Genomic DNA, 15,234 nt, shown 5'->3' with positions numbered 1-15,234 from the left:
TGATGGCACCAAGATCTGGAATAGTCCAAATAATTTTGTTTAGATAACATGTACTAAAAATAATATGAAAATGAAGGATGGTATGTCCTAGCAAAAACTGGAACATCATTTTCCTCATCTATAAAATGATGGGATTGGCCTAGAGGACCCAGAAATTTATAAACTTTATAGGTAAAGTTTACATAACTACATAAATATGATTTATATATTTATTCTATAATGTTAGCTATTTAATGGCACAATCTTGATTATTTCACTCTTCACACTTCCAAGAAAGACTTTTACATAATAATCCATTCTGACTTCATTTAATGGAAGAGCTGGAAGAAGAGGAGGTTTGTGTAAAACACCACCTGTGCTTCTGTAGCGTGCGACGGTGAGGACGTGAGAGGGAAGGGAAGGCGACGCCCTCCGCGTGTCCGTGTCCGTGCTGCAGACCCCGGCCGAGCGGTCGGCTCCCGGCCTGCCCCGCCACTGACCAGCTTTTCTCAACCCCGACGTGGCTATGCTCACCACGTGTTTGTTATAAAGATTAAATGAGAAGAGCGCTGAGCACAGTGCCTCAGTAGTACATGCTACCAGTTGTAACTATTGTTATTAAATACTCACAGGTCCTTAGTTTTTTTTTCTTCTCTCATGGGAGAATTGGGGTCCAGGTGGGAAAGTTCTGGGGGGAGCTCCTTCCCTTGAGCCAGCAGCCATGCCCTCTCTTCCCTGAGCTTTCTCCTCTTAGCTCGATCTGCAGTGAACACAAAGCATCGCGGCGCCAGTGAGTGCAGTACACTTGATAACGAGATGTTTGTTAATGACCGTGAGAGAAGGAAGAAACAAAAATCACCAAAGCAGTATCACAAAACCATTTTTTCCCCTTGGCCACCCTCTTTTTGTTGATTAGGATGTTTCTATCTACATGAAACAAGTAGCAGCACCTCCTGCCTCACTCATGCTGAGCTCAAGGTGAGGGAAGGTGGTAGGGCAGGCACAGGGTGGGCAGCAGGAGAGAGAGCAAGGCACAAAAACGGAATCAGAAGAAAAAGGAAAAAGTAGAAGGCTGGACAAAGTTTATCCTTCTTTGACTACCTGGGGCCCTTCCTATCCTTTTCTCAGAAGAGCAACATCCCTCTTTGAGGAGCAGACTCTTAGTCCAAACACACGCAGGATTTTGTATGCACAGCCCAGCTCTGCAGGTTTTGCATTAGCAAAGTCACCGTGCACACCAAATGTCTGTTCTGCACCCACCCCTGCACTGCCAGTGGCAGTGGTAAGTTCGGCTGGGACAAGGGAAAGATGCCAGCTGGAACTGGCAAGGAGCTGGAGGGCAGGGATGATTTTCTCCTGGCTCACAGCCATGGCATGAGAAATACACCTGGCATTCCACTCTCAGCCTGATGGACACTTTGTCACTTGCTGGGAACAAAAAGGTCAGGAGCGAAGAAGAGGGGTGAGGAGGTGAGCAACACCACCGTCAGACAGCAAGACACAGAAGCGGAGGGAGGACGGGTCCTGTGTTTTCTTTCCCAGTCCTCATTTCTGTTCCCCAAGGGTTAGGCTCCACGCCTGCCTACGGCTGTGAATGTGACACGATCCTGCCAAGTGTTCTCCCATCGAGTTCCATTCCCTTTATGTTTTTGTTTCTCAGTTATTTTTACTTATAAACTTACAGTAATCTACATCTCCCGTAATTAAGCAAAGGCACTTTGTAATCACTGACTTTTAATATTTTTTTTTCCAGGAAAAAAAATGATTTCAAACTTGAAACTTCCAAAACTGCCTAATTTTTTTTTTTTTTTTTTTTTGGTCTTTTTTTTGTGACCGGCACTCAGCCAGTGAGTGCACCGGTCATTCCTATATAGGATCCGAACCCGCGGCAGGAGCGTTGCTGCGCTCCCAGCGCCGCACTCTCCCGAGTGCGCCACGGGCTCGGCCCACTCATTAATTTTAATACAGTGTTTTATTGTATGATTATACCACAGCTTAATAATGTATCTAACTGATCACAATATTTTAATTTTGTGAATACAATACTGACCATTCTTAAAGCGTGTCTTCTCAAGCATGTGTGTAAACGTTCTTTATGACACAACGAGCAGGGAAGTTACCAGACAAGACTATGAGCACCTGTCCCTCGATGTCATCAGGCATTGTTCAAAGGGTTGTGTCTACTCTTGAAATAGCAATTTCAGTTCATACACTCAGTGTGATAAAACTTTTGCTTTTTGCAAAACTGATGGGCATAACATGGAATTTTGATGTTTTCATTTTTGCAATTTCCCGATTGGAGTGATATTAAACATTTTCATGTTTACTGGACACTTAGTGTTTGCTTCTGTAAGCATCTTGCATAATACCTCGTTTTTATTTCTGTGAACTGTCAGAGTTCTTATTAATTTGGAGAAGTGCAACAAATAGTCTAGACAATAAGTCTTTGTTGATTATGTGTTGAAATTATCTTCTTCCTCTCTGTGTTGTCTTTTCTCTGTTCATGGTGTCTTTGTCATATGTAAAATTTAAACAATACAATAAAAAACAGAAGCAATGGTAGAGGAAATTTTTATTTTTCCTGACTTTAAAGGAACACTTCTAATATTTCCCCAGTAAGGAGAATGTCTGTATAGATTTTTAATAGATACTGGTGAAAGAAGTTCCCTTCTGTTCTAAATTTGCAGACTGCCATAACCCAAGGGTGCCAGGAGCCATTAGAAGCTGTAAGAGACAAGGAAGGATTCTCCGTTGGACCCTTCAGAGAAAGTGTGAGCCTGTCAACATTTAGATTTTAGGTTTTTAGCCTCCAGAACTGTGAGAGGATAAATTCCTGTTATTTAAAGCCACCTAGCTTATGATAATTTGTTACGGTAGTTCTAGGAAACCAACACAAAATTCAATCCCATTTTCTTCTGAATTCTATTCTTACTCCTAAAAGTCTGCCATTCCCATTAATAGAATACCCTCTATAAGAAATGTGTCTTTTCCAAATTGGTTGTTTTAAATATTTGTGGGCCATATGTTCCATAATTCAGTATCGTGTGCCTACATGTAACTTATATCCAGTTTACATCTCTTTTTGCTTTCTATGTTTGAGAATTCGTGTTTTTTGTCAAATTAAGAAAATATTATGGTTCTCATCGGTAGGTCCTGGCAGTCTCAGAACCAGGCCAGGCCAGCAGCACTCTCCACACGTCTGACGTCTGACTCTGCAGAGCCTCTCTTGAACTTGTAGGTTCTGATTTGCTCCCCTTGCTTTAGGAGTGCTACTTCTGTGCTGCCTCAGAGATCCCTTTTACCCTTTTTATTTGTCTAACTCCCATTTAACCAAAGATCCATATGAAATTCTCTCTGTTGAAATATTAGTGTTTTGGTTTTCATGCCTGGGCCCTGCCTAACCGCAGTAGGTAACTTCTTTCATCGTGCCTGCCGTCTTCGTCTCAGTGCTGTATTCCACTCAGCAACCCACACCTGCCTTCCAGTTGGGTGATTCTCTTCATGAGTACTTAAGCTGTTTAATCCAGTTATTGTTACAATAACCACAGTTTTTTTTAGAATTTCTATTAGTTTCCTTTGAATCGGTTATTTTTTCTCTTATGTCCTTAATTCTTTCTTTTTCATATCTGATAGTGCTAAATATATATGTGTGTATATATGCATATTTGCTGCACCTACCAACTGTTGCTCACAGTGGCTCTTCCTTGTGTTCTTTGAAATTCTAATTGTCTATTCATCTTTAGCAGCAATTTGTCTGTGGTTAGCTTTCCTGGGGTAGAGCAATCATTCCTGAGACGGATTACTCTGCATCTGCAGTCCAACCTCATTGCTCCCTAACTGATTGCTGTTTTCAGTCCTCAACACCCACTTTCTGGCTCCTGATGATTTTCCTTGCTTGGATTAGAGTTCAGCTAAGCTCTCAAAGAGAACATTTAAACAATATTAGATAAAGTAAAACCTCTTCTGGCCACAAATGCGTGGAAAAATATACAACATACAGATAATATATTACAAACAGAATTTCTATCATTTGAGACAAGTAGAATTTTTAGGTTACTTATCAACCATACTGACGGAATCTCAATGTCTGCTTCCATACTGACTTCTGACTCAGCATGAACACTCATGTCATAATCCAGGCTTATAACAAACACTAATAAACAGTTGTACATTTATTCTGCCCTTTCCATTTTTGGGGTGTGGGGTTTTTATTTTGGTAAAAAATACATAAATGTACTATTCAGTGACGCGACGTACGTTCACAATGTTGTGCAACCATCACCATCGTCCACTTCCAGAACTTTCCATCACCCCAAGCCAAAACTCTACATTGGCTGCAGTAAGTACCACATGCACCTCTCCAGGCCACGTGGAGCTCACGTACCTTCCACTGCCTTGACCTTCTCTTCCAGCTCCCGTTTCCTCTCCTCCTTTAGCATCTGCTCCTGCTCCTTCTTCTGCACTGCTAGAAGAATCTGACGTTCTTCCTCCTCCTCCTTGCGCTTCTGTTTTTCAACTCTGGTAAGCATAGGAGTTTCCTGTGAAGAGCAAACGAGTACATCAAGTCAGTACACACAATGCAGAACCACTTCTTCACAGACTGGAGACTGTTTACTCAATTCAATATATTCAGTAAATAGTATTAGATAGCTAATATCATAGCTTGGGGCAGGGTAAAAGTTTGGGGCCAATGATTTACATAATCTGTAGTCTTTAGGAGATAATCTTATGGATAATATGCTGGACAGGAGAAGAGAAATCACGGAAGTTCAAAGACACCATTCCTTTAGATTTAACATCTGATGAAAGTGAAATTTTAAAAAGTACCTTCATCTAAGAATACTAAAAATGAAAGAAACAGATTCTCAATTTCAACAATGCACAAGAAATTTGAAAGTCAACTTTTAAATTGGAAGTTTGGTGGGAAAGGCTATTAAGATACAAAACATGCCTCAAGATACAAAAAAGAGATGAAGGAGACTATATAGAAATTTATGAAAATCACTGAAAGATTGGCTAGCATTTTCCTTTGTTTTTCAACCCAAATAACATTAAAGATTTCTAGTGGTCACTGAGAATATGATTGCCTAAGGAATCTAATAAAAGGTACACACAGGTATTGATATTCAATTTGGTACCACACAGACATGTACAATCAACTATATTATAATAAAAAAAAGAAAAGAAAAAAGGAAAACAGGACCATCATAATTTACAAAAGTTTTACGATGCATGTTTTCCAATAAAGCTAGTTCTGAGCCATTCTGCAGCCCAGAATGCTGATGCCATTCACTTTCTTTTTTTTTTTTTTCTGACCGGTAAGGGGATTGCAACCCTCCACATGGTGTGGTCTGCACCGCGCTCAGCCAGTGAGCGCACCAGCCATCCCTATATAGGATCCAAACCCGCGGCCTAGGGGCTACCAGCACCGCACTCTCCCGAGTGAGCCACGGGGCCGGCCCTACGCCATTCATTTTCAATTTCTTCCCTCAACATCTGTGTTAACGTGAAAGCTATTAGGAACCTTTTCTTTTCTTAAAATTGTTATTGAAGAAGTAAAAACTGTCACTTGCAATAGAGAACATCTATAATTTGCAGAGACAGAAAAATGAAGCTGGTGTCAACACAGGGAGAATTCACTTTGTCCTCACAGATATTAAAGATATTAATTATGCCATTTTGGTTAAAACCTTATAAGAAAAGTGAAGTTTTTTTTTTTTTTTTAAAGATGACCGGTAAGGGGATCTTAACCCTTGACTTGGTGTTGTCAGCACCATGCTCTCCCAAGTGAGCAAACCGGCCATCCCTACAAAGGGATCTGAACCCATGGCCTTGGTGTTAGCACTGCACTCTCCCAAGTAAGCTACGGGCCGGCCCCAGATGAAGCTTTTAAAACAGACCTTTGTAGCGGGTAGAAGACCTAAGAATCACTGTATCAGATAAATTTCAGAAGTTTTATAATGCAGAAGTTGTACAAGTGGTCTTGATGTGGGAGGGAAAAATGAATGCAGACTGCCACTTATACAAGTTACTATTAAACACCGAAACTGCTTTTGGTTAACATGTTATTTATTTATTTCTTAAAACCAGTTTAGAGTCTCATTTGACTCAGAATTTGGAGGTGGTCTTGCCTTGTTAGTATGCCTCTCAACGTCATTTTTACCATTCAAATTCTATGATTTTAATATGGAACATTTCACGAATTTGCATTTCTCTTTCTAATTTGCATTTTTGTTCTACCAGTGGGTTTTGTTCTTTCTTGTACACTTGTGGTAGTGATTCCAGATTACTGTTTAGATTCCAGATGCAGGACTGGTTGTATGGTGGTGAACTCCTGCAGTTTTTGTTTGTCTGGGAAATACCCTATTTCTCCTTCATTTCTGAAGGATAGCCTTACTTGGGTATAGTTTTCTTTGCTGGCAGTTTTCTTCTTTTAGTATTTTGAGTATATCATCCCATTTTCTTCCAGCCTGTAGAGTTTCTGTTGAGAGATCCACTGTTAGTCTGATGTGGGCTCTCTTATAGGTGACCTGATGCTTTTCTCTTGCTGCTTTTAGGATTCTCTAATTGTCTTTGAGCTTTGCCAGTTTGACTATAACGTGTCCTGGAGAGGATCTTTTTGGATTGAATCTGTTTGGGGATCTTTGAGCCTCCTGGATCTGAGGGTCCATATCTCTCCTTACACCTGAGAAGTTTTCGATTATTATTCTGTTGACTAGGTTTTCAATGCCTTTTCCTTTCTCCTCCCCTTCTGGAACACCCAAGATTCTGATGTATGTAATGCTTAAGGTTTTCTGCTAGCTATCTTAGATTTTCTTCAAAATTTTTTGGATTGATTTTTCCTTTTTTTGGGTGCCTGGGTTATTTTGAAAAGACTGTATTCTAGATAAGAAATTTTCTTCTGCTTGCTCTAACCTGCTGTTTAGCTCTTGGTTGCGTTTTTTATTTCACTGAATAAATCCTTCAGTTCCAGGAGTTCTGCTACATTCTTTTTAAAGGTATTAATTAATCTCTTTGTAAATTTCCTCCTTGATATCCTGGGTATCTTTTCTTGTTTTGTTGTTGTCTGAGTCTTCTTGTATTTCACTGAGTTTCCTTAAGATTGTTGCTCAGAATTCCTTTTCAGTCTTTTCAAGGGTTTCCTGCTCCATGGGGTCTGGTACTTGAGAATTTCTGTATTGCTTTGGTGTTGTCATATTTTTTTTTTTTTCATATTTCTGGTATCTCTGCATTGATGTCTCTCATCATGTGGTGGGCCTGCTGCTGCTTCTGTTACTCTGGGGTGGGCTCTGAGGAGAGAGACTTCCTCCTCTTTTTATGGGCTCCGCTGCAACTCTCCTTGTGTCACTGTGGTAGAGTGGGCAGCAGGCCAGGCCACCTGTACGGTGGCTGTGGTGGGCCACTGTGTGAAAGTGGTGTTTGTGGTGTGTTCGAGCCCTCTGTTGGGCTGGGGACTCCCTGTGGCTCCTACCTGGGTCCCCAGGAGTGTTCCTGCCTTCTGCTGGGCAGGTGAGGCTGCCCTCTAAGCCAATCACTAAAGACCTAATAAGCTAGTAAACACACTTTAGGGGTATTTCATGTGTTAAGTCAATGGAAGAGGGTAAAAGGAAAAGTCAATTATATAAATCTTAAGACTATCTGTAATTCTCTTGGCAACAAATATGACAATTTGTTATTGTTAATATGTAAACACATCTTATAAATCAATTAATAATAGCTCTCCCACAAACCAAATGGAACATGAATAGATAAACCACAAAGGTCACAAACTAACGTTCAATGTGATCCCAGTTTTGTAATTCATGAGTAGAGAAAGGGCATGAAGCAGATATGCAGAAGTGTAAATAGTAATGATTCCTGAATTATGGGATTACCATGTCTTCTAGAGCTTTCTACATTTAATCTCCAAATTTCCTATAAGAACAAGAACATGTAAATTTGTGTGGACTCAGAACAACCCCTTCCCAAATAAAGTGGGGAGACGCACTAGTATTACTGTTCTTTTTTTTTTTTTTTTGTGACCAGTAAGGGGATCGCAACCCTTGGCTTGGTGTCGCCTGCACCACGCTCAGCCAGTGAGCGCACCGGCCATCCCTATATAGGATCCGAACCCATGGCAGGAGCGCCGCACTCTCCCGAGTGAGCCACGGGGTCGGCCCAGTATTACTGTTCTAAAGTAATCTAATTTTTTTTTGTCTTTTTCGTGACCGGTACTCAGCCACTCAGCCAGTGAGTGCACCGGCCATTCCTATATAGGATCCGAACCTGCGGTTGGAGCGTCACTGCGCTCCCAGCGCTGCACTCTCCTGAGTGCGCCACGGGCTCGGCCTTAAAGTAATCTAATTTTTATTAACTTTTTACTCCCTCCACTTTGTGATCCCTGTTAAAAGTCTAGAATTAAAATATGTTCAAGTATCAAAAGGTTCTAGAACATGTGGAATTCAAGGGTGAAGTGTTAAAAATCGATAAACAGTTTAAAATATCTGGTAACAATGCAGCAGAAAAATTTAAATGTAGGAAAACTACAAATGTGAATGATCGCTACTCTGTTAAATTAGAGGCTTGGCTCTGCTTCATTAAAAAAATATGTAAAAATGGCTGGCCTGTGGCTCGCTTGGGAGAGCGTGGTGCTGACAGCACCAAGTCAAGGTTAAGAGCCCCTTAACAGTCATCTTTAAAAAAAAAAAAAAAAGAAAAAAATTAAAAGATCACCCCCACACAGTTGTTTCTTTCCTTACTGAGGTGAAATTCACATAACAAAATTAAATTGTACTTTACGATTTAGCGACATTTGGTACATTCATGATGTTGTGCAACTACCACTTATATTAACATTATATTAATACAGTATTATATTAACTGTTATAGCCAAAATATTTTAACACTCCAAAAGAAAACCATGCCATCCCAGCCCCTGGCAACTAACAATTTGCTCTCTGTCTCTAATTTATTCCAGATATTTCACATAAATGGAATTATCCATGATATGTCTAGTTGTTTTCTAAATACATTTTTATGCTAAGCACATAAGCTCTAATCACTGAGTAATCTGAGTCTGTAGCATCTTTACAACGCAAACTCAGAGCTCCCCGAACGTCTACTGAAGCTGAGTGAGTACGTAAGAAGGCCGAGAACCTGCGTGGCCTTTGCCTGGCTGCTTCTGCCCAGCTGTGCCCCCCTCGTACTGTTCCGATCCCTCCATTTTTCACCCCACCTGTTTTCACGTCACTTCCCGCAGCATCTCCCCTACCCTGTCAGCACTGTAGTGTCACGTGGAGACACCTCTGCTCAGTGGATACCTGTTTGTCTCATGTTTCTTATGCTCTTTCTTCTTTCATCATAATGGGTTAAAATTCTGATGTGAATTCTGAACATTTACTATCTTACATAAATGACACCATACACACCTGGAAGAAAAAAATCTATATTGTGCACCAAGTGTGTTTTAAAACTTCATGCTAATTTTCAGTACGATGAAACTGCAAGGTAAAGCAAGCACTAATGAAAAAATCACTAAGGACAGGGCTCACTATCTGAATACTATTTTGGTAGTGTTTTAACTACTAAAGAAACAGTACAACTGAATGGACAGAAACCAAACAAAAAATCTAAATAGTTATGGGCCGAGCCCGTGGCGCACTTGGTAGAGTGCTGCGCTGGGAGCGCAGCGACGCTCCCGCCGCGGGTTCGGATCCTATATAGGACTGACCAGTGCACTCACTGGCTGAGTGCCGGTCACGAAAAAACGACAAAAAAAAAAAAAAAAAAAAAAAAAAAATCTAAATAGTTAATAAAAAACTTATACTGTCTTACATTGCAATTGTTTTCCTTAAAAGGGGCCAGTTGCAAATGGGATAGGGGTTGGTGTTTGAATGCTTTACAGATCAGAAAGAGGCCTGCTAGAATCACGCGGGGATTTTAATGAGTAGGTCATTAGGAACACCACTTTGAAACCCTCTAAAAGATTATTCAACTGGTTCTTAAATCGCTATTTTAAGCAGTGCCCATGACTCCCGTTACAAGCTCCCCCCACCCAAGAGCAGGTCATCAGGCTCACTGGCACCTCCCCAGCTGTGGCAGGAGACTGCACCACCACCAACGGCAGCCTGGCAACCACAATGGCCAGAGTCTCCTGACAGAAGTAACAATTGCAGCCTTAATCCTGGAGTTCGGGCAGACACCGATATTTTCCCCAGGAGTCACAATTAAAAGACTTTCTGAGGCAATAAGACTGAACTCCTGGGTGACCAATAAAGGCCAGAAACCCTGCCTGCATGCTATAAAGGCCTGAGGATTTTCTGCTGTTGACACAAAAGCACAAAACTCTACACCTAAGGTTTTCTCCAGGATATCTGGTACTACAACAGATATTTTAAAAATCTCTATATCTTGGTTTCTTGTATCTCAAACTAAAGAGCAGAACAATAACGAAAGATACTGCGCCAAGAATAACAAGAAATTTTAGTGTTTGACGCTAAAGTTTTGCTTGCAACAGTAAAGAACCTTTCAGTCATATTCGGGTTACTATGCAAGCTGAACTGTCAATTAGGACATTCAGGACTACCCAGGGCAGTGAACAGGAAACAGGAAAGGGAGCTTTCAAGGCGGTGTTGACTGTCAAGGTAATAGAGAAAGTGCAGAGAACCCAACAGGGCAAGATGAGCTTTGAGACTGAGAGCTATGGCTGGATAGCAATCACCAAAGGCCACGCCAAAACTAATGACACCTGCGGGGAGAGGAGACAGGGGAGATGGGAATCGGTGCTTACAGAACTGCCAACCCAAAGGTAACTAAAAGCTGGGCAGTTTATCACCTGGCAAGAACACATGTATAACCTGAAAAAAGACATAAAGGCTAAATCAAAATATAGTAAAACAAATAAAAATTTACAAATTAGCTTTTCCCTTTTCAGGGCTCAAAGCAGAATATGTTTAGTTAATGACAAGATCTCAGTAATACCCCAGCATGTTATCACTTCAGTTTAAGAGCTATGAAAATATTACTGCAAAGCAAACAGAAGGTTCTTTAACGTCACAGGCCAATCAAAGACATGGTCTTAGAGTAAAACTACTGTCTCCTAAGGTAAAACTTTGTACGACTGCTTAACTGTTTAAACGGTCAACGAAACATAGTGCTAATAGGTCAAAAATGGTTAAAAAGAGAGAACATGAGAACTGGTCAGCACTGGACTGGATCCTTGACAGGACGCAGTCAGACCGGCAGACAATGGAGAAAAGCCTCCTGAGCTAAGAGCAGCGCCCGAGCAGCAGCAGCAGCAGCGCAGAGTGCGGCGGGGGGCGGGAGCGCAGCGCAGTCCTGCAGCCTCACGGGCGGAGGGCCGAGGGCAGAGGCTGCCTCTCCTCCCTGCTCCTTCACTCCATTCTCCTACGTGACTCCTCGACTGAACATGTCCTGATCAACATGCTGGGTTTCCTAGGACTCATCTCGCTCTCACCTGGCCAATTTTTCAATCTCAATAAAAAATACCCACTCTGTCCCTTCCAACGGTGTGATGCTTGACAGCCGTGTAACTGCTCTCTAAGCTATGTTACAAAATGAAAATACACAAACATAACTGGCTCCTGGATGCTGCCTGGAAAACCCTTTTATTAATACCTAGTTGTTGCCCCAAACATTCTTTCTTCACCTAATGTTGGATCTCGCACTCCCACCTGATGCCTTATCTTCCTCATGTGACAAAATGTGAATTCCTAAACATTTTCCCACCCCCCAAAAGATTTTTGTCTTGAACCCTCTTTTCCTTTCCTTCGGAGGAACGTGAGCAATCCCCCTCCGTGGAGAAGGCTCGCTCCCCAAGCACTCTGTCTTACCAGAGAGCCAGCTATATCCATTTCCCTTCTCATTTATGGACATTTTTACGGTCCATGCGATATCTCCAATTAAAAATGAAACAAAACAGGAACCCACCGCAAGCTCTGCTCACTTTCTCTTTTTCTCTATTTGTTTTCTTTTGTTGTCACACTTCTTAAAAGGACAGGCAACGTCATGATCAATAAAAACTCACCTTGTATTCACTACACACCTCTCGCAACCTGACCTCCGTACCTGCCATTCTCTACTGAAAACCGTTGCCCTGCAAGGTCTTCTCCTCTGCCAGGGGGTGACCAGAGAGGCGTCCTCCTAAAACGAAGATCTAACGACATACGCTCCTTTCCTACTGCCTACTGAAGATATTGAGTATGAGAGAGGACTCCAAAATCTGACCCCTGCAGCATCTTCATCCACTGCATTTTACCACCTACCTTATATGCCAGCTACACCAAACATACACTGTTCTTCGCCCACACTGTACGCTTTCCTGCCTCTGTACTTCTGTTTATATTACTCCTACAGTGTGGAATGCCCTCTACCCAGGACCTCCACCCCCACCGTGCACCACCAAAATCTCAGCCACCCCACAGGCTCAGGTCAAATACAGACATGTCTGCCCTGATTACCCTTTCCGTGCCCAGCCCTAATTCCTTCCATTTTTGCATTCACGAACTTCTATTACACATAACCTGTTATAATACTTATTCTCATTTCCATTACATTATGAATGTGCCTATGAACCCAGGAAATTTTAAGATCCAAGTGAATGCGACCTCATGTCTTATTTTTATAATTCCTTTTCTTTCTAGAAATATGTTTTACGTATAAATGCTCAATAAAAGTTTGAGATTTAGGGAAGAATGAGATAAAGGAAAATAATGGAGGAATAAAAGTACAAGGAATAAAATGGAACCATCATCTCTGAACACCTAAAACTCCTCCCCCTACTCTCACACACTCACTTCTTGCCTGACAGGTGGTCAGACATCCACCTAGGTTGCAACTGTGCCCCTGTGTGCTGTGAATGTTTTCCCTATAGTTACAAGTGAGGAAAAGAAAGGAAAAGATAGATTAGGGTGTTCTCAGCTGCTGCTACCACTGCTGCGAGTAGGAGAGAGGCTATGAGGGCACACAGGTAAGGGTTTATCTAAGATGGAGAGCCAGAGGCATCCTCAGGAAATCAGATGAGCAACTATTCAGCTGTGCAAGTTACCAAACCGGCTTGTTCCCTTCAAACAACAAAAACAATAACACAGAAAACCAAGTGTCTCCTTTGACAATCTTTGTCACTGGCAAGAAACTCCCTTAACTGTTTAAACTTTTTTTTTTAAAGTTTTCTTTTTTTTTTTTTCAAATTTTTAAGGGAAAGCCATGTTTTGTCACCTTCAGCTGAAGGAAATGGCTCTGAAAGAGCCCCAGTGAGCAGCTGGGGGCAGAGCTCCCCTTGAGTGGCGGTTCAGGGTCAGCGATGAGGAGAGAGCAGCTGCTCGGGGTGGGAAGAGACTCAGCTGCGAGGAGTCAGAGCTCGCCTGAAGAGATGCAACAGGCCCGGAGGTAACTGCTGCAGGAAATTTCAAAGAAAGAGTTACAAGAACTATCTAAATTTAGGTAATTATTTTGAAGGCCAAGGTTTTGTGGAATGAGCCCCACAGCTTCAACAATCACAACGCACTGTTAAAGGGGGTGAGCACGGCCTTCAGTGAAGACCGTGGGACTTCTACGACCTCAGCATCAAAAATCAGTATTATCTCGGTTTGGTTCTGGCACCACTTAATACAAATTCTTGAGACTTCTTAAGGTAAAGAATCAAAGGAAATGGAAGAAACTTAGTGACAAGGGGTGGCTTCTGCGACTTGAACACACTGCAGAGTAACAGTGGCGGGCGTGACGAGCCAGCAGCTTGAGGAGGCTTTTCCATTTCCAGACAGAGAATGACGAAGCCCTGTGCAAATGCAGTCCCAGGTCCCACAGGGGGTGCTGACCCTCTCCAGGTACTGTTCCCCAAAAGCTACCCTAGCAGTTTCATCAACAATGCCTATAAGCAACTCCTTTATAAGCTTCAAGACCCTAATAGGAAGATCTCTCTGACTTTAAACAACTGTTAAAAACTTACCATGAAATAGTCTTCCAAGGGGACTGTGCCAATTTACTATGTTAGTAGTAAAAGAACTCCGATTTTGCCAAGTCAGATAAGTTACTAACGAGCAACATGCTATTCTTGACACAAAGGGTGAACTATTTCCCTGAAAATGTTACTATCACCTTTTGTGTTAGTATCTACACCCTTAGTCAATTATTTGTTAAAAACCTAAGGTTTATAAGTTGTCTAAATATTACTTTCTGTAATACTAGCAATAAACACTTTCAGTAGTCTACATCCCCTTTTATTTAAAAAGTTTCACTTTTATATGGTCACAGCAGGCCTTACCTTCTGATTTTTTTCTTATTTCAAAGTTCAGAGGGCTATCTTACCACCAAACATGTACCAAATGTTCTCTCTCCCTGCATTTATTTTACTTAAAAATGCTGACAGTTTTCCACCAAGCTTTTTCTCAATCATCCACCACCATAAACAATGAAAGGGGACCAAGTGCCTACTGGCTGCTAAGTACCATGCTAAGTACGATGACTTGGGTTCTTTAAATTCCCACAGAAACTTCTGTAAAGTATTGGCATTTCATTTTACTAATAACAAATTCAGAGATATCTAGTACCTTATCCAAAGGACAGCTAGACAGTGCTGCACCATAATTCAAATAAGCTGGAAAGAAAAGCTCATAACACTCCCACTTCCCACATTACCCCTTTCTCCACTGCCCAGGTTTTTTGTGCCTCCTTTATGTCCTATATTTTAATATGTAACAGCGTCTATTTGTGAGCATCACATTTTTTTCTACTGATTTTCAATTTTCACATTTGACTCACTTTTCACTTTTAGAACAAAATCCTTCATTGATGCAATTGGGATGGGTAGTGGTAGGTTAACATAGACAAAGCAAGGAATTTTTACAAGTATATATTTCAATCACTTTAACTTAATATATAAATGTACTACCACTATGAGTCAAGACCTCACTGAGAGGGGTTTCCTGAAATTGTTTCCCATAAACTCACTCTTAAACAAAACTGGAAGACCAGATGGTTTAAGTGAAAGTAAGACTTTAAAGATACTTGAAAATCAAAAGCAGAATCCTAAGGATTTTAACGATTCCCCCCCCCATACAATCTTTTATCGTTTTATCCTAAGCTGACAGTCAACTTTTTATTTTTATTATTATTTTTTTTGCCTTTCTTTTTTTTTTTTTCGTGACCAGCACTCAGCCAGTGAATGCACCGGCCATTCCTATATAGGATTCGAACCCATGGCGGGAGCGTCACTGCGCTCCCAGCGCCGCACTCTCCTGAGTGCGCCACGGGCCCGGC

General features: G+C 41.5%; 1 protein-coding gene across 4 annotated transcripts in view; it reads right to left on the bottom strand.

The window, feature by feature from the left end:
• The window catches only part of LOC134378712 (chromatin remodeling regulator CECR2), a 152,120-nt gene that overhangs the window by 13,296 nt on the left and 123,590 nt on the right, over window positions 1-15,234 (bottom strand). For all 4 annotated transcript variants that reach the window (XR_010023685.1, XR_010023680.1, XR_010023686.1 and 1 more), the window contains exons 8-9: window positions 4,364-4,517; window positions 610-739 (exon numbers count right to left, since the gene is read on the bottom strand). Coding sequence is in view for 1 of the 4 variants with exons in the window: in XM_063098030.1 (XP_062954100.1) it covers window positions 610-739; window positions 4,364-4,517 (284 nt within the window). In the remaining 3 variants the exon portion in view is untranslated. The remainder of the gene's footprint in view (window positions 1-609; window positions 740-4,363; window positions 4,518-15,234) is intronic.

Source organism: Cynocephalus volans, chromosome 1, assembly GCF_027409185.1.
Source record: "Cynocephalus volans isolate mCynVol1 chromosome 1, mCynVol1.pri, whole genome shotgun sequence".
Taxonomy (NCBI): Eukaryota; Metazoa; Chordata; class Mammalia; order Dermoptera; family Cynocephalidae; genus Cynocephalus; species Cynocephalus volans.
Note: the sequence above shows the minus strand (reverse complement) of the source record. Positions and strands in the feature narration are given on the sequence as shown.